This window comes from Petaurus breviceps, unplaced genomic scaffold, assembly GCF_028583685.1.
Source record: "Petaurus breviceps papuanus isolate PSGF00001 unplaced genomic scaffold, PetGlider_PUasm1.0 80, whole genome shotgun sequence".
NCBI lineage: Eukaryota > Metazoa > Chordata > Mammalia > Diprotodontia > Petauridae > Petaurus > Petaurus breviceps.
Window position 1 is genome coordinate 10,737,645 of NW_027186540.1, and position 24,160 is coordinate 10,761,804.

A 24,160-nucleotide genomic window follows, 5' to 3' on the forward strand; every position below is an offset into this window, starting at 1 on the left:
ATTTACTTATAGTACCTTTATATGGTTGCACAGTGAGATTCAGTATTGTTTTGTGATCAGATATTGCTGTGTTGTTTACTTCTTGTGTGACTTTGGGAAAGTAACTTAACCATTGTGGATGTGCTTCCTAATCTATGGAGTAGATGAACTCTAGCTGGGGTGTCTTCCAACTAAATCTGAAGATCCTAGTTTTTCTGATTCATAAGGAGTATTTGGAAATATGGTTCCGTACTTCAAGTCACTTAACACACAAGTGCCTCACAGACAATGATAAGTCATTCTTACGGTTTCTGAGTATGTTTCAGATTTGGTTTAAATATGTCTGATCATTTCTTTAACAAACAAAAATATTTTAGAACCCTTCCATAAATTATGGTAGTTCTTGAATCCTTTTCACATTGATATGCTTAGAAGTTGCATTTTAAGAATAATTAAATCAAATGTTCATTATAATATTTTACTAGTAGAAATTTATATAAAATATCCATTTGTGTATACATATATGTGTATGTACACATACACACAAACACCTATGTATAATAAAGGTAGTAGATTTTTGAGGAAACATAATATCTTTAAATCTGTGGGAGCAGCAAATGCAAATGTTTGGTATGCTATAAATATGGCAATTTTGAGAACTATTATAAATAATACTTGGCATGTTTACAGGTTCTGGAATGGTTTAAAATGTGATTTAAAGTAGAGAAAAAACACACTTCTTTTTCCCTCCCTAAAGTAGATTACATATCAGTCTGAATCCCACTAGACTGTTTATTTAGTAGGTGTATAGATCCTACTTGACTTTTTGAATCAGCATATTACATCAGTTGTCAAGTATCTAATGAGCTCCCACGATATGCATAGCACATTGAGTAACTAGTTTTCTTTGTTACTCAAGAATCGGGTGTTAATACAGACTTATATCTTTCATATATTACTTGATGACAATCTAGTTCTCAAATTGATTTGCAGCTTCTTTGCTAATGAAAGGTGATTCTCTGATGTGTGCAAAAATCATTTTGTCAAAAGTTCAGCTGGCATAAAATATGTATTCATCGAAATATTTTTTTCCTTTTTTGTCTTAAAGCATATTCATTTATTAGGTGTATGAAAGGAATGCAGTAAATATGTCAAAGTAGGAATAATTACATAGAAGTGTGGAAGTCTTTTAGGAGGTACCATAATTAAGGTATGAGAGATCTTAGTTTAAAAAAATCCTGAAAACAAAGTACATATTGTATATGAGAGACTGTGCCCCAAGTTTTGTGAAGAAGGGGGAAAAACAGTCTAAAAATGAAAGAGGCAAGTGGGAATGGTGTTGAATTACATAAGGCTTCTGAGGAAAAGATGAGAACAAAAAACAAAAATATTTTCCTCTTGAAATACTGGATAGTTCCAATCTGTTTATAACATGGAATAAATTATTGTTCCATTAATACTCGAGACATATAGAATCAAGGATGCACATATACACATATTCATATCATAGCATGGTACTTTGTCTTAAAATTGCTGATCGGTAACTTTTCATAAGATTATATTGTAAATATGTTAACTATTATAATCCACAAATTACAAGGGAATTCAAATAATCAGGGAGACAGAATATATTCCTTTTTTAAAATTTTGAATTCTAGATTCCTATTTTTAAATACCAATAAAAAGATTTCTTTTCTCAGCTGCCTTTCTTAAGTGACAGTTTTCTTATAATACCAGTCAGTGGTGAAGAGCCAGTATTTAAGACATCTGTTTCCAGATCTTTCTTTACCCCTTAAGTGTCATTTCATTAGACTTCTGGTTGTTCATTTCCAAATTTGTTAATATGACATGATACAATTTCAAGGTTTTGGTTTTTTTGTTTTGTTTTGTTTTGTTTTTTACCAGACTTGTGTTTTAATTGGTATAGGGAGCTCACAAAGAGGAACTTTCTCTATGGAAGCAGATGTGTACCTTCTCTACAATTTACAAGTGTTAAAGGGTTGCCTGATGATATTGAGAGATTAAATGACTGACCCAGAGTCATTAAACTGGGTGTGGCTGATGCAGTGAGATTCTCATCCTGATGCTGACTCTACAATATGTCATGCTGTCTCTTTTCTTGTTTTTTTTTAGATATTTTAGGTTTTCTTTATGTTACTTGTGAAAACTATATCTAAACCTTCACTTTGGTTATTTTCTCATGGGTTGTAGAACTTATTTTTGTGAGAATTGTCATGATCATTTTTCTCCTTAAGATGTATGATCCTGCCAACCCTTCTTCGGGACTTTTTATTTGAGGGATATTTATTTTACCATATGCACTAATATGTGTGTATAGACACACGTATGTACATAATATATAGCCATATATGCCTATATAGGCATAATAGCAGAAATTTACCATTACCTATATCTTTTATTTATATTTTAGAATTTAGAGTTAGAAATTATCTCAGGTGTCATCTGGTCCAGTAATCTCCAGTCCCAGATAAATTATCTCGTTCAAAGCCAAATAGAGAGTTAGCAGCAGCATCAGGATTAGAACCCAGAACTTCTGATTCCCAAACCAGTGCTCTTGAAAATTCATCATGCTGCTTTCCACCAAGGCTTAGACTCATGATAGCAAGCAGCCATCTAGGACATTCCCATGGGAGAGGAAAGGAGAAAATGTAAAACAAATATAAATATATATGTTTGATAATGCCAGGTTTGGATACCAGTTAGTTTTGAGCTAAGTCCAAGAGCAAGTTCCAGAGTGAAGGCTCCAAGCCTCTGCTGGGTAGTAACACACAGGGAGTGCAGTGCTCTAATGTGTGATTTTTCAAACTTTCCTAGAGGCCAAACTGTCTTATCCTGAAGCTGCTTTTAGAAGAAGAAAAAATCCAGTAATGTTACATTTCCTTCTCATAACTGGAGGAAAAGAGACAGCTGTTATCTTTTTTTATAATATTAGATTCCACAACAGAGAACTTCACTTGGAGAAAGCATTTTTTTTGTACAGATATTACTAATGAGATTTGAAAAGGTATACTTCTAATGTGATTAATTCTGCAGGTACTCTTAATGAATTGATGATTAATAAATGATTAATTCTACCATGCCTTTTTAATGAATAAGATTTTGGGGGGTTTTTAATTGTACCTGGGATTTCACTGGTTAAGGGACTGCCTTGTGAGGAAACTGCCTCTACCAAACAGTTGAGTTTTTCTGCAGTTGATCCAGTTTTATCAAGTTATTTGAGGCATTGAAAGATTAAAATACTTGCCCAAGGTCACATAGGTTTGGAGTCAGGTCTTGAACCCAGGCCTTTCTGACTCTTCCATCTCTCTGACCATCACTATATACTTGATCTTGAAGAAGAATTGCATTTTAAAATGGCCTTAAGATAATATATTTCACATTTTAAAGAATGATCCCAGATGAATTGTTGTTAAAAAAAATGATTGACTCCCATAAGCTTTTTCTTTTATATTGTATAAATCTTGGATTAAAAGATGGGTTGTCCATGTTGTAGATTATTTAGCAAAATGCTAATGCTAGGATAAGGTTCTTCTGCTTGCCCTGCAAATGGGCATGTGTTTAATTAAGTGATAACTTTTAAAAATTTTAGCTCACGCAAAACACAATTGGAAATATAAATATGTTACAAGGAAAAAAAAAAAGATGAAATACTGCAAAGCTCAGTAGAATTCTGTTCCCATAGAGAATGGTTGCTGGATTGACAAAATTCCTAACAACCTATCTGGCCCTTGGAAAGAATAATCACTATTTGAATTCATGGACTTGTTCATTTTTAGGGACTTTTTGCAAATAATCCTTGCAGGTTGGCTGTTTGTATGCTGATGAATTTAGCGTGATTACAGGAGGCCAAGTTCAGCCAAATAGCACAAAGAAGGAATCTACGTAATAGCTACATTTCTATTAGAGTTTAAGCTACATTGTTTTAATGTTTTAGTTACTCTGTTTCCAATGCAGCCTTCTGTTCACCTGGAGAAAACCTTGGCTTTTTTTTTTTTAATAGAAGACACATAGTGTTTTTTTTTTTATTTAAGTTCCTTTGAAACCAGTGCAAATTTAGAATTCCTTAAGGTGTTTCATAAGATATTTTAAGAGGGCCCAATAATGTTAATATATTTAACATATCTTTTCTATTTTGGAAAGAGTTGCAAGGTTACATGGGATTCATTCGACATTATATGTATTGTCATTTGAAAATTATCTGCAACCCCTGAAAATTTAATGAAGTTGAAGGTCATGTGGTTTTCCCCACTACGTGCTTTTGCTTGGGTTAAGAAGTTCATTGGGAAATACAGATGAAAGTAGATTTGCCAGGATTTTATTGTTATTGTTTATTTACAATTGTGTGAATAGAATATTCTTGTGGTAATTTTATAGCATATGTCAGAAAGTCTAGCATTTTTGCTAGTTTATATATCTACTATAATGCAATCATTTTAAGTTCTTGACTACATATTAAATCAAAACACATAGTCAATTTATTTGGTATCATCTGTGTCCTATGAGTAAGTTCATTCAGCTGTCAGTTTCCCAAGATAAGGAAAACTATCATCTTAACTAAGTGAAGTCGTATCAGCTGTGCCTTGCTTTCATGAACACTTTTTTCTAATTTTTTCATTCTTGCGATATTGTTTTAAACTTTATGTAATTTTAATTAAAATGCATTGTTTTAATTTCCAAAAACATAGACATTGTTTTGGCAATGCTAATATATAGTGATTTCCAAGTTGTACCTGAGCTATAGGAATGAGAACTGGTGACTCCACTGCACAAATAAATTTCAGTTAGCAACTTTGACTAATAATTTTATTTTCAAAGATTCATGTTTGGTCAAATTTAAATTAATTTCCTGTCCTTTATGACCCCCTTTTCTTTTTTTAAGTTCCAAAGGCTTAACTGATACATGCATTGTTATTCTTATTGATTTCTTTAATGCTGTCCATGAGCAAAATAGCTAAATGTATACTCAAATAATCCTTTTGGATATTCACTAAAATATTAATTTAACTAAAAAAAGACATAGTCTGAGTATTAAGACCCATAGCCAAGATCTGTCCTTAAATTATCTTGTTAGGAGTAGACATAGAGATTATTTTTATAGTCACCTATCTATTATCCAAAGATAGGTTATTCATCTGCAAAACTTGCCTTCTGGCTATCTTTGTCACCTCTGCTACTTAAGCCAATTACTAAATATTTATTATTTCCTAAGTAAAAGGCATTGTTCCAAGCAGTAAAAATCAAATCCTTTCACCTCTAAATCCTTGATCCTAAAATGGTAATGTGTGTAAAGCATTTTGCAAACTTTCAGATGCTGGATCAATGGTATCTGTTATTATTATTACAAAACAAACAGCCCTTGTTCTGAAGATGCTTACATTCTACCATAAACAAATCTTGGTTTGTTCTAAATGGCTTGCCTCTAGTCTATTGGGACCTGGGAAAAAAAATGCTTTTTAAAGTAAAAACTCTTACCTCCCTAGCCATGCTTTAAGTGGTGTGTTCCATATTTCTAAAAATGTTGAACCTTTTAGTTTTGTTCATTTTAGTTCCTGTATGGAGTGGGGAATAAAGGAGAATTAGAAGAAGACCATCTATTGAGGACTTATGGAAGGGCATGGACAAGGTGGACATAGGATGAATAGGTTACCAGACACAACACTGGAGAGCTTGCCACATGTATGAGTTTACAGAGGGAACAAATTATAAAAATGACTATCACCAAAGTGTTTGCTTCTACTCTTTTGATCAACACAGTGGAAATTATTTCCTCTTTTGTGTGACAGTTCTTCGCACATTTCAAGACACCTTTCCTGCCTGTCTTTAGCTTACTTTTTTCTTATCCAGACCCATATATCCACAATATCTTGGACATTTTTTTTGTATAAAACTATTTTCATATCCTCAAACTATTTCATCTGCCATCCTCAGGATTTTAATTGTGTGGCACCAAGAACTAATAGATATCACATTCCAGATGTTGTCCTTACCAAGGTAGACTATAGTGAAATGAATAATTTCTAAGATTTGAATAGTAATATCGACCCTTATTTTGACTAGACATTTATGATTAATATCATAGTGCTCATGGGGCAGCTAGGTGATGCAGTGAATAAAGTGCTGGCCCCAGAGTCAGGAGAACCCAAAGTCAGGAGGACCTGAGTTCAGTTACGGCCTCAGACACTTAACACCCACACAAAAAAACTAGCCGTGTAACCTTGGGCAAGTTACTTAACCCAAATTGCCCGCCAAAAGGCAAAAAACAAATAAAATTCATAATGCTCATTTTATCTTAGGGCAGCTAGGTGGAAGAGTACTGGTCCTAGAGTCAGGAAGACCTGATTTCAAATCCAGCTTCAGACACTTATTAGCTGAGCACATCATTTAACCTTACTTGCCTCAGTTTCCTCATCCATAAAATGAGCTGGAGAAGGAAACAACAAGCCACTCCAGTATCTTTACCATAGGGGGTCACAAAGAGTTGGACATGACTGAAGTAACTGGACAACAACTTTTTATCTTCTTGAAGGAAACATAACAACAGTAATAATAACTGGTCTTCAATATCTTTTTAAAGTTTTTCTTTACATGTATTATCTAACTTTGAATGGCTTAGATACTTGTTCAGTTCCATTTTAGGAAACTTGGATTTAGGGAGTTTAAGTGACTTGTTTATTGTCCCCTACCATGCAAGTGCTGGAAGTGGCATTCCAGTTCACACCTTCCAAGTGATAGATCTAGGTCTAAGTCAACTGTGTCACATTACCTCTTGATATGCTTAGGAGGGAATTATAGTTCAGGTAGCCTTTGGTTCAAATGTTCTCTAAGATTCCTCCTCACTCTGAATTTGGATGAACCAGTAAATACAAGCATTTACCAAGTACTTCTAACATGGCCAGGAATTGCTTAGGTGCTAGGGCTATAGTTAAGAAATGAAACAGCCCCCCTCAAGTTGCTTATATTCCAATAAGGAAAGCAATGTCCAAAGGGCAGTGGTGGCCATGGAAGAGAGTTTTGATCTAGGGAATCTCCAAGATAGTGATTAGAGCCATACATCACCTATTAGTCTCTTTTCAGAAACATTGTTAGTATTGATTTGATTACTGTTCTAGGATCTTTGGAGGGGGCCTCCTGGTTGGTAGTTTTGGCAGGACAAATGACAAGATATTTGGGGTGGATGGCTGGCTAGCTGGGATGAGAAGCATGGTATGCAGTGGGCTAAATGTAGTGGGCTAGGTTAATTTACAATCACTTGCTCTTCAAGCCAGACCATTTAGGCCTAAGGGCAGGAGGTCCAAAATTGATTGGATTAATTCCCTCTGGGAGGGGAGGAGAGGTTTGGCATCTGGATGTCCTTTATGTTAGATTTTATTCCAGGGTGGAATGGGTGGGGGTCCTGTGAGGGCAGATGTTCAATGTGGATCAGTGATTCTGTGAAAATAATTTTCAAAGGAGGCGGGGAGTCTGGAAAGTAGGGAGAAATATTATGTGGAATTGCTGGGAGTTAGGTAACCTTGCTTCTAAACCTGTCTCTACCACTAAGTATGTGACCTCCAGCTAGGGTCACAAAACATTTTTTTGGGGGGGAGATGCTTCAATTTCTTCATCTGAAGGGAGTTGGACTTGATTTCTAAGGTTATTTCCAGCTCTGAAACCCTATGATGGGCTCATAACAGGAGAACAAAAAGCCCTAGCTCTTTTATTTGCATGACTCACCATATTTGTAAATCTTACTATGGCCTGTTAAATTCTGATTTTTTTTTTAACATATGAAATGTGTACTACAGTCTCAAATATCATGCATTTTGTTTTGTCTTGTTCCATGTCAGCTGAATGACAGAAGATTTGATGGCTATATGTGTTGTCCTCCAACTTCCTTAAAAGATGAAACCACTTTATTTTTCTTTTCTTTTCCCATTTGTTTGCCAGTTATTGTTTTTATGGCCTTTTTGGCATTAGTGTTTCTCATATTACTGCTGCGTGATCATTAGTTGGCCGTGGTTCTATGAGTTGTTCATGGAAAAATATCCTGTTCCCTAATAATTTAAGGACTGTCTCTATATTGCTGTTGATGCATTGAGCAAGAACAGCTAACTCAAAGTGTCAGCCCCAATTAGTCCAGACACTTGGTCAATGTAACCTAGGGGAACCAAGAGGGAGGGCGAGGTTCTTGGTGTTTCCTGAGGTTGACAGAATTCTTTTACCTGATTGGAATACAAAGGAATACAGGCTTGTTTAAAATGGACACTTGACAATAATCTACTCACCAAAACATCCTGTAGACCAGAATTTTCCTCTTCTGCTTTGGGCTTCCAGAAGAGTAGAATAGTCTAAAAATCTCCTTAATTAGAAGGGAGAAATTCATTAATCCTTGGATTATTTGTCTACATATCAGGTTTTTTCAACCTAATTATGTATATTCATGTAGTTTATTAATAGTATGTACCCTTTAGAGCTTAAAGTGTAATATTGGCAGGTAAATTACCATCTATTTCATATTTTTTTTAACTTTTTTTCCATGGGGGAAAGGCACATGGTTTCCTCAAGTGTGAGAGTATGCATTTAGATCTCTGATTTAGTGGAACAGTGTGTAAAAGCCTCTCATAATCAGAAAATTCCCTATTGGCTCTAGATCTGAAGATCCCCTAGAGTGCTGTTTGTTCCAGTGAGCATCTGGAATGAATTACATTCAGCTAATTGGCTCCAGGTCTGACTTGTTACAGACAGTAGCATGTAGTATAACCTATGCAATTCACTAAATCCACCCACTTTTAGTTAAATCACACCTACTTTCCAATATAATTCCTCCCAGATGCTGGAGGCACACACCCATATGCTATAGAAGATGGCAGCATATCAATAGATTAATGGAGAAGTTGCTGGCAAGCCATTTCATCCATAAATTATCTCAAATTAAAAGATCCACAATTGGACTCCAAGGATTGCATTAATCCCTTGGAAGGGAAAACAAAGAATTCTGAGAAAAGAAGAGTACAGAATTGCTGTTTTACAGAAGCAAAATAGATTTTTTAAAAAGTTTCCAGCAAATGAGATTTCCTGTTTGAGCATGTTTCGGCACGTGTGGGCACTTATCAGACTTGTCATCCTGGTAAAGTAAGCAGCTCTTTCATTTGAACATATTTAACAGTATTAATGAGTTGCATTACATTGAACAGTATGAATGCTGTTCATTGAGTACTAAGACATTAATCTTCCTAACTTATGATGATGGAGGCACAGGGCATGTCTTAGGAATTAATGACCAGTGAGGAGGAGCAGATAGCCCAATGCATAGCCAAGGGCCATTAACCTCAGTTAGCCATTAATTACCAGGAAATGTCCAGTACTAAGGTTGCTTTTGCTATTAAAATGAACACATGGATTTTTTTTTTTGCTTTTGCTTTTATGTCTGTGCACACACATGATTATTGTATACAGTGAGATGAGCAGTATGACAAATACAGCATAACTACTGCCACTAGTTTTTAGAAATTTTGACGTTCTCTCTCTTTTTTTTAAGCAATTGGGGTTAAGTAACTTGCCCAAGGTTACACAGCCAGTTCTTTTTTGTTTGGGTGTTAAGTATCTGAGGCTGGGATCGATCCCGGGTCCTCCCGACTCCAGAGCCGGTGCTTTTACTAACTGCGCCATGTAGCCATCCCTGATATCCTCTTAACATAGTGATACAGGTGACAGTAGAAGGAAAAGAGATGGATCTCTATGCATTGATTAATGTGGGCAGGACTAATAGAATAAAATTTTGGATGAGAGCATAATCTTAATCAAATTATTTTATATTTACTATTATAGCCAACCCTAGGCAAAATTAGAGGCAGGCACAGTTTTTTTTAGTTCTCCTCCATCCACTTCCATCAACCACCCATACCCATATTGCCTCTTTCCCACTACATATAGCCAAGGTCATGACCTTTTATGTCCCTCTAGAGGTCACTTCTCAGAGAATTGCCCTGTGTTCTGGATTTCTTTTTCTTCATTCCTTACCACACTCCCTATGCTCAAAACCGCTGTCTTGCTTCTGGTTAACTCTCATTTGGAAAGGACTTTGTAAAGCTATTTTCTTTTAAGGTGTTAATAGTAGATAATAATTTAATGTTAACCTTCCCAAGTGTGTTTACATTTTGACTGGAACTTTCTAGAAACAGGAAATCTGAATTATTTGATTTCTTATGGTAGGAATTTTAGATACCGTAGGAGAGTGATTGAAGAAAGATTTAGGGGCATGGGAGGACAGTAGATTTCTACACACTTTCAATTATAACATTGTAGTAGAAATTGTTCACTCTGCTGATAAGTGATTATCACAACAATTTGGGTGAATGTCAGTTATAGAATATAGTCTTTCAATTTATCTTGTATAATAGCTGTTATAAATTGACAGTGCTCATTACATAAGAGATCTATCAGAATCTCTTATCATTTAATCATTAGAATTAACTAATTGATCAGTAATTTTTAGGTATCCATTTGTCCTTAAGGAACATTAACACTTTTTTTTCCAAGCAATTGGGGTTAAGTAACTTGCTCAAGGTTACATGGCCAAGTATTTCTGGGTGGGTGTTAAGTGTCTGAGCCCAGGATTCAATCTCCAGGTCATCCTGACACTGGAGCCGGTGCTTTTACTTGCTGTGCTACCTGGCCACCCCGAACATTAACACTTTTACTGAGTGGAAATGAGATTGTTTGGTCTGATATAAAGTCCTTGGGGTTCTGGATTTCTACATATATTTGAAGGAATGACAGACAAAGGAAGTCTACTAGAATTTCCAGTAAAATGTCTTTGAAGGAATTAGGATGTAGGCTTCTTGGGGCCAGGACTTTTTTATTTTTTTATTCCCAGAGACTAATACTTATTAAAATGTTTGCTGGATTGATTTGAGTTGAATTAAATGTTGTTGTTTTTTTTTCATTAGCATAGAGATTCAAATCAATTGAATAACCATTTGATTGTCTTTTCAGAGGGGTGGTGGCTGAGAACTAAACAGACACAGATTATACTAACAAAGTCATGTATTTTATTTGAAGGGAATATTGGATTTCTTAAGTGTGAGATTAAAAAAAAATTAGTACTAGTGCCCCCATTTTTTCACCTGTGGAAAAAACAAGCCTTTGACGTTACAATGAAAGGTAACAGGAAAATATGATATTCTCTCTCTCTCTCTCTCTGTCTCTCTGTCTCTGTCTCTGTCTCTGTCTCTCTCTCTCTCTCTCTCTCTTTCTCTCTCTCTCTCTATATATATGTATATATATATACATATATATATTTACAGAAACATGTATATGTACACATCTCTATATACATAGATACACATATATTGATATGAAATTATACAACTTGTCCATTAATCAAATATCCATTATCTAAATGCATGTTTTCTGCTAGAATATGAACCCCTTGAGGACAAATACAGTTTTATCTTTTATCTTTGTATTCCTAGCACCTACCACTTAATAAATGCTTATTAACTGCTAAGTAAAATTAACCTAATAATTGTCATACATAAAAAAACAGGTTGAAATGATTATAAATGTAATATTGCCATGACTTTTAAAAAAATGGTCTCTAAGTAATGATATAATACAAGTAAGATATTTGTATGTGTTGAATTCACAGACACATTCCCTTTAAGGACTTATTCAAGCTCACTTGATTTGAATTTATATGCCTATATTGATTCACATAATACCATAATGCTCAGTTGGTGGTGGTGGTGGTCATTCATTCTTAAAGAGGACCAATGGTATCATGAGGGTGATGTCTTGAATTGCATGTTATTTGGGATATGAGTGGGGCAGAATTGAACAAAGAACCTTACTCTCTCTTCCAGAGTCATTGAGGTCCAGTTGCAAGACAAAGGTCAAGATGACTGGCAATGACCTAGGGTACAGTGGGGGTGACCTTGGCATTTCTAAATTAAGGTCTTTCCCAGGACTCAGTTTGTCTGAGGTCATACCCATTCGATGACTAAGGGTTGGTTAAGAGATGAAGGTTCAATTATTAAAAATAATAATAGATAGCTAGGAAGATCTGGATTCAAGGCCTATGACTAACATATATTTTTTATGATCCTGGGCAAGACACTTAACCCCTCAGTGTTCTGGAAGGCTTGGGTTAACTGGCATAAACTGTCACATGGCCATGAATAAATCACTTCACTTCTCTAAGGCTATACATTTCAGGGCAAGTGCTGATCTGTGTTAGTATAGACAGAGTTTTCTCACTGCTAAGTGGTGCAGTGGATAGAGGGCCTTGCCTGGAGTCAGAAAGACGTGAATTCAAATCTAACCCCAGGATACTAGCTGGGTGAACCTCTGTTTACCTCAGTTTCCATATCTGTAAAAGGGGAATGATAATACCTACCTCCCAGGGTTGTGATGATCAAATGAGATAATTATAAAGTACTTAATACTGTACCTGTCACACAGTAAGTGCTATATCAATGTTAGCTATTGTTACTATTGGTAGTTCTCTGGACTAGGGAAATTATCGGTCCAGTCCTCCCTATTATTCTCTCTAAAATTAGATAGAAGAGATAGATGAATAGAGGGGTCATTCTAATAGAGGATTTTCTAAGCTCAGCACTGTACAGAACTTTTTTTTTTCTTAAATACTGTACATTGTTTCATGAATAGATGGGCTAAGTTTTCTAGTATGGTTCAACAAATTCCAGCCGTGTCTATGAACAACATTTGTCTATATGCCAGCAATCTCTTGGCTGTGCTATAGTTTACCACACTCCAGGGCAACATCAGGGATTTAGAACACTCCACTGTATTTGGGATTGGGTTTTGCACAAGGCTTCCTTTCTTCTGGGAGGCCACTGACTTGGCTAAGCTTAGACTTCTTGAAGATTGCCAGGTATGTTTATTTCTGCTTCACCTCCTCGACACTTTCTTATCCTACCCCATGGAGGTTTTGAGGAGAGGTTATGGGAGATGGGTTAGAATTGATCTTGGATCTCCTGAAGAAGCTTGGGAATTCACTTCTCTTCCCAATTTTTTCCTCTACTTCTCTTACTTGATTTTCAGAATCCTTTTTGAGCTCTTCCATAGCCTGTGACAAATTCTTATTTTTCTTGGAGGCTTTTGATGTAGGAGCTTTGATTTTATTGTCTTCTTCTGGTTGTATGTTTTAATTATCACCAAAGTAAGATTCTATAGTCTGAGGTTTTTTTTATGCTGTTTGCTCATCTTCTCAGCCAAATACTTGACTTTCTAACTCCTTGTCAAGGTAGGACTCTTCTTCCTGTGGGTGTGGGTGTACTGTTCCAACCTTCAGCAGTTTTGTGCAGAGATACTTTAAGGGACATGTAAATTTTCAACTCTTGCAAGGTGGTATGTTCAAAGGAGAGGTGTTTAACTCCTCTCCTGACCTGTGCTCTGGTCTGTGAGTTACCACAAGCACTCTTTTCTGCCTTGGAACTATGAGGAGGATGTCCTCTCCACCACTGCCACAAGCTCCACTATGCCAGTGCTTCTCACCCCAGGACTACCATCCAGGACTGTGACCCAGATGCAAACAGGGCAAAGCAAGAGAATTCTGCCTCTGTGCTAGCCAAGAGAATCCTTCAGTTGCCCTCTGATCATTCACTCAATTCCTACACCATCTGTGGGCTGGGAGCTCCAGAAGCAACCACCCCTACCATTTCTACCACCCCAGGGCTAGGGCTAGACCATTCGCTCAGGTCCTACAGAGTTTTCCAACTGATCTTTTATTCTGTCTTTGGCATTTGTGGGTTAAGAAATCTGGAAACTGCCATAGCCACCAGTGATTCAGTGCCCTGAGGTCTGTTCCAGCCCTGTATGGTCTATGCCAGACTGCTCTCTACTCCCAGCCTGGTGTGATAGGCCTTTCCTGTCGATCTTCCAAGCTGCCTCGGGGTGGAGAAGTGTTTCACTATGTCATTTTGTTAATTATGTAGCTCTAGAACGTGTTTAGAGTCTTGGTATTTGGAGGGATTTGTGGGAAAGCTCAAGTTAGTCCCTGCTTTTACCCTGTCATCTTGGCTCCTCCCAAAGCTTAGAAATTCAGAGGGAACATCAGGGCCAACTTACCTGCCCATAACTCTTCTTGGCCTGGGAACCAGTCTAAGAAAGGCCTCCAGAGGAATTATACCCATCTCAAGGGTATTAAATTCACGGAGTATTAACTTAAGGGTCTATATGGCCGTGATCCTTGAAGCATTTTGTCAACCCATGTGTTTACTTCCCCTGAACATTCATCCTTGATGGATCTTTAAAAATTAATCTGGATGCTATGTATTTTCATTTTTGCTTCATAAATCATTTAAGAATCACCATTGGAATACCCTTCTGATTAATAATGAACAAAACTGCTCAAAGAAAGTGCTAAATATATTTGTACCAGATTTTCAGATGAGTACTCGAGTCATTTCCAGGCCATGGCAAACTGTAACTATTGTCCTGCTGGAAGAATTTTATTAGAATGAGGTTCATGCCACTTTAGGCAATAAGAGGCTGCAACTTTTAGAAATCTGCTAGTTGGAACTGAAAAAGGTGATTGATGTTTAAAAACAAACAAACTTAGATAAAATTAGGATGTGAAGACATTTCCCCTCCCTTATCACTATAGCAACAAGATCAGGTGGACCTGTCAGTATTGTCCCCTTCCTCCATTTATATTCTCATCTTCCTATTAACCTGTTGCTTTTCCCATTTAAGTCTCTTTTATATTATTTTTTTCTGTAAATTTGTTTTTATTTTAAACTTAAATACAAAATGAGGAAAGGAAAAAAATGTTGCTATGTACACAGAAGACCATAAGAGAGCATTCAGTAGAAAACAGTAAATTTACATTTCAAGAAAATCTACATAATCTTTTTGGTTTTCTTGGATTGCCCTTATTTTTTTAAACATTTTTTCCTCAATCTCTCTTATTTTATTTTTAAAGTCTTTTTTGAGTTCTTCTATGATTTTTTTTTGGGGGGGGCAGGTGACCACTTGATATTACTCTATGAGGTAGGAGAGGCTTTTTTTTTTTTTTTGCTTCAGTATCTTCCTGTGAAGATGAATCCTGGTCTTTTCTATTCCCATAGTAACCTTTATATTCATTTAATTTCTCCTTTATAAATATTTTACCAAGGGCACCAGATGAATTTATGCATTCACTGTAAAGGAAGTGATCTGAATTGTCAACATAGAGGGCTGTAGTGTGAATTAATTTATACAATAACATTTATCTAGATCTGGAACTGGAAGGACTTCAGAAGTTATCTGACACAACTCCTTCATTTTACAGACCAGGAAACAGAGAGTAACTTTCCCAGGGTCATACATAAAGTGAACATGAAAGGAAGGATTGGCACCTCAGTCTTCTGACTCCAGAATCTATTGTGAGGAGTACCAGGATGAGAGGGCACACCTGCTTTCTTTTCCTGACCTCATCAGTAATTTATTTGACATGGGACACCTTGTTAGTTTCCCCATTTGTATGAGAGTGGCAAAAAAGTCTCACCATAATGTTGGGTTTTTTTTTAAGTTTAAAGCTGTAAACTTAAAGCTATAAAAGTTCCAAATTGGGGACAGGAAGGGAACTTAAGGACTATCTGATTCAAACCCTTGATTTTATAAATTTTTGTAGATGAGGAAACTTAGTCTTAAAAAGTTTAAATAATTTGACTAAGATCACACAGAGAGTAAGTGCCTGAGGAGGGATCTGAACATAGCTTTCCTTTGACTATTCATTCTAGTGTTCTTTTCACTTTATCAAATATCTTAAGATGATTTTTGAGGACCAACTAAACTCCTTTGGATTAATCACAAGATGGATCTGTCACTGAATTCTCTTTTATAATGACTAATTATTACCAAAGTCAGAAAAACACTCCCTCCCCCAGAAATATAAATTAGACAAAACTTATCTTGTCTACTTGCTTTTTTCCCACTTTCAATTTTTCTTCTTACTCTAAACTCCCCTTTATTGGTATAATGCTAACTTTTTAGGCATCTAGGTGGTGTACTGGTTAGAACTCTGGGCTGGCAATCAAGAAGACCTGAATTCAAATCCAGCCTCAAACACTATTACTGTTACTAACAGCTGACATTTCTATAACACTATGTGCTAGGCACCTAATGATTTTTTTTCTCATTTGATCCTCCCAACAAACCTGTGAAGTAGATGCTATTCCCCAACCCTCCCCACACACACACACACTTTACAGTTGAGGAAACTGAGGCAGACTCAGGGTCACACAGTTAGTTAGGTGCCTTTTGCCAAATTTGAACTCGGGTCTTCCTGACTCTAGGCCCACTATTCTGTATATTGTACCACCCAACTGTTTTTTTTTTAAATACCAGCTGTTTTTATTAGCTGTGTAACCAAAGACCAAATCCCAGTCTGCTTCAGTTTCCTTATGCATAAAATAATGGTAGTAAAAGTACCCTGCCTTCCAGGGTTGTTGCAAAGATCAACCAACATAATAATTGCAAAGTTCACTACAAACCTTAAAGCACTGTATAAATGCTACCTAGCTAGCATTATAACTGCCTAAAATAATTCACAGTAAAGCCTAAAAGTAACTTCAGATATTATGCTCCAGTGTTATATGCATTTGTTGTTGTTCAATCATTTCAGTCACATCTGACTCTTTGTGGCCACATTTGGGGTTTTCTTGGTGAAGATATTGGAATGGTTTGCCATTCCCTTCTCCAGCTCATTTTACAAATGGGAAAACTGAGGAAAACAGGGTTAAATGACTTTCATATGTGTGACATATGCACAGCTAGTAAGCATATAAAGCCAGATTTGAACTCAGGAAGAAGAATCATCTTTACTCTAAGTCCATTGCTCTGTCCTCTGTGCCAACTAGCTGTCTCTTATATGCATTTTAGAAAAGTACAGATAGAGTGTTGCTGCCTTAACTCAAAGAAATCAATCCCAAATGCAATCACCTATTTCATCCATGTGTAAACTCAATTCTGAGTGTCATAAAAAGAGCTTTGCATCACTTTGTCTTTCAAGGATCTTATACAGATGAAATGAGGCAGTATATGAGTAAATACCTTGGGAAAAAATACTTACATAAATATATTTTAATCACATTGAAATATGGGGAAATTACATATATATATTTATCTATGGACCAATCATGATAACTTTACCTTATTTTTTTGAAAATAGTTACATTAGACTCATTGCTGTGCTTAGATCAAACAAAACAACTACATTCCATTTTTTTTCTTTCTTTTCAGATTAAATTAGTATTGTCCAAGAGGCGGTACTTTTTTAGCCATGAATACCAAAAAGGATCAAAGAGAAAAGTGTGGAAGCCAAGATTTACACCCCCTCCATGCCTTTGTGATATTAAGCATGATTGTGGTGTTACTTCCAGTCATTGGAACGTCCAAACAAAATATTCCAAGACTCAAACTCTCATACAAAGGTAAATTTCTAAATATGTTTTTCCTAGTATGTGATTGTATTTTGACTTCAGAGGTGTAATTTTTGATACTATTGAATGTTTCCTTGCAATTTTAAAACTTTATGGAAGAAATATCCAAATATTCTTTTTTAAGGGAAAAGGAAATAATGTTTTGTATGTGATTTGTGGTCCATCATTTGTACTGATCATACATGCTTATTAACAAATCTAAAAAGCTTGATATTCTATAAAGTTTTATATATTTTTAAAAATCCTAGAAAGTAGAACAATTCATAGTATCATAGATTCAGACCTGGAAGGTTCTTTATAGATCACTTAGTATAATCCCTTCATTTTAAAGGTGAGGATTTGGGCCAAAAAAAAAACTGAGTGAAAATTTCACCTGGTAAAAGATATGGTGAGGCCCAGAGATCTCAAGGCCTCTGACACTTCTTATTCCATATTCAGCATTCATTTCACTCTAGCTTCTGGCCACTTAACTACTGACAAGTAGCTCCTACCCAGTCAGAGATATGAAATTGTTTTTCTTCTTATAGTAATAACAAATATATCTCAACATTATAGCGTTCAGAAGAATAAGGATAGAGTATGCCTTTTAAAAGCTAACCTAGAAACAATGAAAAATAAAATTTTAAAAATTTTTGAGAAATCCAATTGGTTAAATACATTTCGACATTCCAATGACAAATCAATAGTTGGAGTTCATTTGCTAATAGGTACCTTATCTCTCCACAAAGAGCAATTTTGTATTCTCTTGCCCCCACCCACCCACTACCAGCTGCCATATGTGGCCAGTCTTTTGAGGATGAGTGTATACACATTCACACACACACACATGTGTACACACACACACATACTTACATAACCCACAAATACATATAAATGTAAATCGAAGATCCATATTTCTGGGTATGAGCTTGTTAGGTAATATGGATATGGGTAATTTTCATGTGCTCAGGTATTTTCAGTGACATTTTGTTTCCAACTACAATCAATCCACAGTTAAATCAGTATCTGGTTATTAAGTACCTTTGATGTCCCAGGCATTATTCTGAGTACTAGAAATACAAAGATAAAAAGGAAGCAATGGTGCCTGACCTTGAGTAACTTACCTTCTGATGGGAGACAATATATAATATGTAATTATATGCAAAATGAATTGAAGTAGTTTTTGGAGGAAAATCAGTGATAACTGGAGAGGGGCTGGGAGTGTCAAGTAAAACTTCATCTAGAACATAGCATTTAGGCTGAATTTTGGAGGAAAACAGAGATCCCAAGAGGCAGAGGGTGAGGCGAGAGCATTCCAATCATGGGGCACAACCAGGTCAGAGGTAAGGAGACAAAGATGGAATGTGTTTGTAACAGGAATAAGAAGCAAGCCAGTATGGCTGGATTCTGGAGGTTGGGGCAGTAAGTAAAGTGTAAGAAAGCTGGAAAGGTAGAAGAGACAAGGTTGGAAAGAGTACCAAATGCTAGACAGAGAAATGTATATGTGACTTCACATCAAAGAGTGGCTGAATAAAGGGACAGAGTAAAGTTAGTTTCTGGGGAACTACCAACAGTTTTAAAGGATTTAGGGAACTGTTTAGGTATCAGTATGGGATGCTGGGATGTTTCCATGGCATGGCCTAAAAGGAGTGGTTACAGAAATAATTAGACTCAAAAGGAAGAGAGTTTCTGATTGAACAGCAGAGAAAGGAGCACAAGGGGAAAAGAGGCAACTTAGAAGTTGCAAAAGGTAAGTGAGATTCAGATGAAAAGAAAATGAGATTTGAGAAAATAAGTTTACTGGACCACGTGCATGCCATGAAAGTGGGAATGCTTTTAAATTCCCGAATTAGAATTCAATTCCCCCAAAGGAACAAAATGCTGTGCCTTTTAAAAAATGTTTTAAAACTTACACCAAGGAAGGTAGACAGAGTTGCCTCCCTGGTAGCTGTAGAGTTAGCATTTTTGCATGGGATAGTGATTTGGAGAGGGGAAGAATAAAAAAGGGACACTGTAAGAATATTGGGAATTGATGGGTACTAAATTGTACATGGAAGGCCAGATAGCTACTATAAGTAATAACCTAGAAAAGGGTATTAAAACTTCTCTTGAAACTTATGATTTTTTGTCTTTATATTGTAACATCCAGCTCATGAATATTTGTTTTAAAAGGTAGAATATGTAATGACCTGGACATGCCATTGGAACCAGAGTAAGGAATACATAGGGTCACATCTTTTCCTCAGATACCTATGAGCTGAGTGACCCTGGACAAGTCACTTAAACTCTTTGTTTCTCTGTTTCTTCATCTGTAAAATGAGGTGGTGTTATACCTACTGGCAGCTAAGGTCCCTTCCTACTCTAACTCAGTGACTCCTATACAAACAGAGAATGGATTATAAATAGGAAGTAAAAATTGCAGTCAAATGGATTGAGTTGATGGAGAGTGGTTGTCTTATCCAGAGTATCAGAGTGAAGATAACAAGACTATGAGTCCACATGAGGATTTGTGGCTATTTCTGGATGTTCCCTGGAGGGCTGGGTTTGTCCTTAGGGTGAGGCTTGGTTTGTGAGATCAGTGAAATCATGGGTACTGTCATTAAGCTGAGAATAGCAAACTTTGCTGATACTTTAAGCCCCAGTGTTTGGTATACTCTTGAGGCTCAGTGTTCTCCCACTGTAAAGACTTATGGATCAAGGCACTGAGAATGCCAAAGGGAGGGTACAAGCAGACCCAGAGTTTGGAGAGTGCCTGAGAATAGTGAGCATGTGTGAATAGATTTATGATGATATGGTGTAGGAGAAAAGAGCGGATTTGAGGTCAGGTTGGTTACGTTCTAATCCCAGCTCTAACTCTTTGTAGCAGTATGACTGTGGGCCAATCATTTAACGTACTCATTCCTTCCAAGCCTCAAATCAAGAGGCGGTGTGGTATGGTAGAATGACCACTGGCTAGGTTGGGCATCTCCTTGTCATCTGGCACTCAAGAAATAAACACACCAGAACCTTGACACAACACATTTTCTAGACTCTTTATTTCTCAGCTAGATTATTTTGATAAGTCAGTTATATAGCCCATATTAAGCACCTAGAATATGCCAATCACTGTGCTAAGTGCAGGAGCAGGAATTAACCTGAGGGTGGGGTGGCAGCATGGAAGATGACTGTATGTTCCATTGCTTCAGGTAAGCTAAGAACCACCATCACTCTAACCTGTTTTTTCTTCTCATTCACATGACAGATCTAACTGATGAATTAAAATCATTTGACTTACCTTTAAATCCAAACCTAATTTTTTGGAAAGGTTCAGCAGGTTAGGATATCCTTTTGACAGCATTATAATCTTGGTAGAACGCCAATGAACATTTCTACTCAAATGAAGAATTAATGTTGTTTTGTTTTTTCAGCATTTGGTGTTGTGTGGGCATAAGCTCAACTTCCTTTCCCTAAACCCTATGTATGATTCATTCATTCTTTGGCACTGACGAAGCCCAGCAATATACAGAGGCAATAACTGCCTTGATATGGGAAGTATCAGTAGAGACAGCAACATCCTACAGCTGCAAGATCATTTTGAGGTGTTTGCTTAGAAACCTAGCAGTTCAATAGTTGTTATAGCTCAAGAATGTTCTCTGGGAGTAACTTAGCTTTGAAGCTCCAAGTACACATGAACTTAGTTAGTGACATTGTCACAAGAAGAGATTTCTTTTCTGTTGCCTGGTCAGGGCTCTCATATTTATGCATGCTAAATCTGTTACTTGTTGGAAAAAATTATCCATGGACAAGGTCAAATCTTACTATGTACTGTATTTTGTGTCATATATTTATCAACTGTATTGTATCCTAGAGGGTAGGCTCCCCATAATGACATCAACAGTTTACACAGAAGTTGAACTAAGAGTAACCTTAGACAGTTGACCTCCATCAACCTCCTAACAGTGTAAACATCTTATATCTCACAATAGTTTTCTTTTTAAAAATCACAAAAGGGCCTCACTTGGATGAGAGAATTTTGTACATAGGGCATGTTGATGCCTAGAATGTTATTTGAGTAAATCCCTGATGATCAGAAGAAACATACCAGAAAAGGAAAAGTTTGAGACTTTTTTTTCTTTTTTTTGTAAAAGTTGCTTCCTTTAAAGTGAGATGTGAGTAGTCTTCCCTCCTGGTTTTCTTCTTCTTCACTCCCCAATCATCTCCCCTTTACTCCCTTCTTTTGTATTTTAAGAAAATTCCACCCCCTTAAAAAAAAAAACTTAATGCATACTTGGGCAGCTAGGTGTCAGAGTGGATAGGAAGTCAAGAAGACCTCTCTTCCTGTGTTCAAATCTGACTCCAGACACCTACTAGCCATGTGACCCTGGACAAGTCACTTAATCCTGTTTGCCTCAGTTTCCTCATCTGTAAAATGAACTGGAGAAGCAAATGGTAAATTCCTCCAGGATCTTTGCCAAGAAAATCCCAAAGGGGGTCCCAAAGAGTTGGACACAATAGGAAAACAACTGAAAAACAGCAAGGATACATACTTAGGAATCAATTTATTTAAATTTTTAATGTAGGACCCCCCAGAAAACAAACCAATCAGAACATGTTGGGGCATGAAACACAGATCTCAGATTATCTCATACTAGTGTTGAGAAGTGATAGGCTGATGAATCAGTGTGCTAAGAGAATGTGAATAAATTCCATGTTCTTGTTTTTATGCTCATTTGAAAACTATAACTTCACAACTTCCTCTTCAGAATTCAAATGAATTTAACCCAGCAGGTAATGGAGAGGTATAGAGTAGGTGTGAGTGGGCTGAAATATATAACAGATAAGGAATAATAGGAAAATACATTGTCAAGAGATTGTATGATAGGAAGAGAAAATGGTCTGGTCATGTGGCAAGAATGAGATGAAAGGCAGAATGCCAGCATATTCCATTAGCATTGTTCAATACCAGGATAAAGTGAGGAAGACCCACAGAGCATTGGATGGGCCTGTTGTGGCCAACTTTGGGGAAAAGTTGAATAGCAGTTACATAGGACGGGCAGTCATGGGTGGTTTACAGTCTCCATTGGTGGAGGAAACTCCTAAATCAGTAAGATCACAGCTTCCTTTGAGTGTAACATTGTCATTTGTCAAGATGCTTCTATGTGCAATTATACTCATGAATCATCAGATCACATATGAATAAATTCGAACCCAATTGTCCCAATTATTCCATGGAATGATTTAAGTAGATATGATTGCTCTCTGATACCAAAAGAAAAGGGACCATAAGACTGTTGGGAAAGAAAAACTCCTGAAACTCCCAAAGTATTGTAGCCCCTATTAAAATAAGCCAAAAATGAATAAGTAAATGAACAAATAAATAAATATATCTTCATGTTCTGTAAAGTTAACTCATGTGGATCACATACTTTTAAGGGGAAAAAGGCTATTTGGTTTTTGTTTGAGTTAAGCAATTTCAAATTAGTGTGGGAAAATTTTAGATTAGAGGACTGTGAGTATGAATGAGTTAGAATTTTGGGTGTTTTATTGAGTAACATTTTCACCATACTACTTTTCTTATTGAAAAATTGCATAAAATTATAGCTGTACATTATTATTACTATTATTAACTTTCATAAAAGTGGATAGGGACTAGGCCTATGATTTTGTTGATTTAGGGATCTCAATTGGTGAAGAAACTCCCTGGTCAGTACCTTCTTTTCCACATACAGTTGTAGGGAGTTGCCTGTTGCACTGAGTGGTTGTGACTTGTCTGGGGTCACACAACTAGTATAGCATAGAGGAACACTGATCTTCCTAGTTCCAAGGCTGCCTTTTTATAAAGAAGACACCCACCAAATTGACCTCTCTGTTGCTTATGATGAAATATTGTGATAATTAATAACAATAGCCCCTTGCATTCTGTATAAGGAAGGTAGATGATAAGGGCTGGGTTATTCAGAGAAGTCTGAGGTCCCTGTCAAAAGGGTTGCATTTAAAAGGTACCTACACAAATTGCTCACACATTAAATGTAGTCAGACAAAAACTGAATAGTACAAAGAAGCCTATGGTATAGTAAGTTGCAGGCGGGTGATAATTGTCTCTCCCATTAAATGCTAAACTTCTTGAGATAAGGATCTCTTTTTTGCCCTTTTTTGTAAGCCCAATGCTTAGCAAAATGCATGGCACTCTGTAGTTACTTAATAAATGTTTAATAATTGATAAAAATATGATTTCAAGGGAAGGATGATCATTAAGGATCAGGAAATTGAGATATTGATGAGGTCCTGAAGTCAATTAAATTATCCAGAGCATATGGCATTGAATAGAGTGCTGGAGTTAGACACAATAACACCTGGATTTTAATCCTGTCTCAGATAATGACTGTGGGCAAGTCACTTATCCTTTCTGTGCCTTGGTTTCCTCATGTTTAATATAGGGATAATAAAAGCACTTACCTGATAGACTTGTGGGGAGAATCAAATGAGATTATATGCTGTATAGGTAACTATAGATATAGAAAAATATTATATTCAGAGGTAGCTATATGGCAAAGTGGATAAATCACTAAACCTGGAGTGAGGTAAATTTGAGTTCAAAGTTGGGATTAAATATTGCCAGTTGTTGACTAGGCAAGCCACTCAGCTTCTGTTTACCTCAGTTCCCTCATCTGTATATTGAGGATAATAATAGTACCTACCTTCTCAGGTTTCTTTTGAGGCTCAAATGAGGTAATAATTTGTAAAGCCCTTTGAAAATTAAAAAAGAAATCTATGTA

At 36.4% G+C, this 24,160-nt stretch overlaps 1 protein-coding gene across 9 annotated transcripts in view; it reads left to right on the forward strand.

Annotated features, from left to right (window-relative positions):
• Positions 1 to 24,160, forward strand: part of LOC138176017 (semaphorin-3D) — a 252,885-nt gene that overhangs the window by 80,601 nt on the left and 148,124 nt on the right. For all 9 annotated transcript variants that reach the window (XM_069106724.1, XM_069106723.1, XM_069106719.1 and 6 more), the window contains one exon: positions 17,227 to 17,417. In XM_069106724.1, the coding sequence (XP_068962825.1) occupies positions 17,267 to 17,417 (151 nt within the window). In that variant the 5' untranslated portion in view covers positions 17,227 to 17,266. The remainder of the gene's footprint in view (positions 1 to 17,226; positions 17,418 to 24,160) is intronic.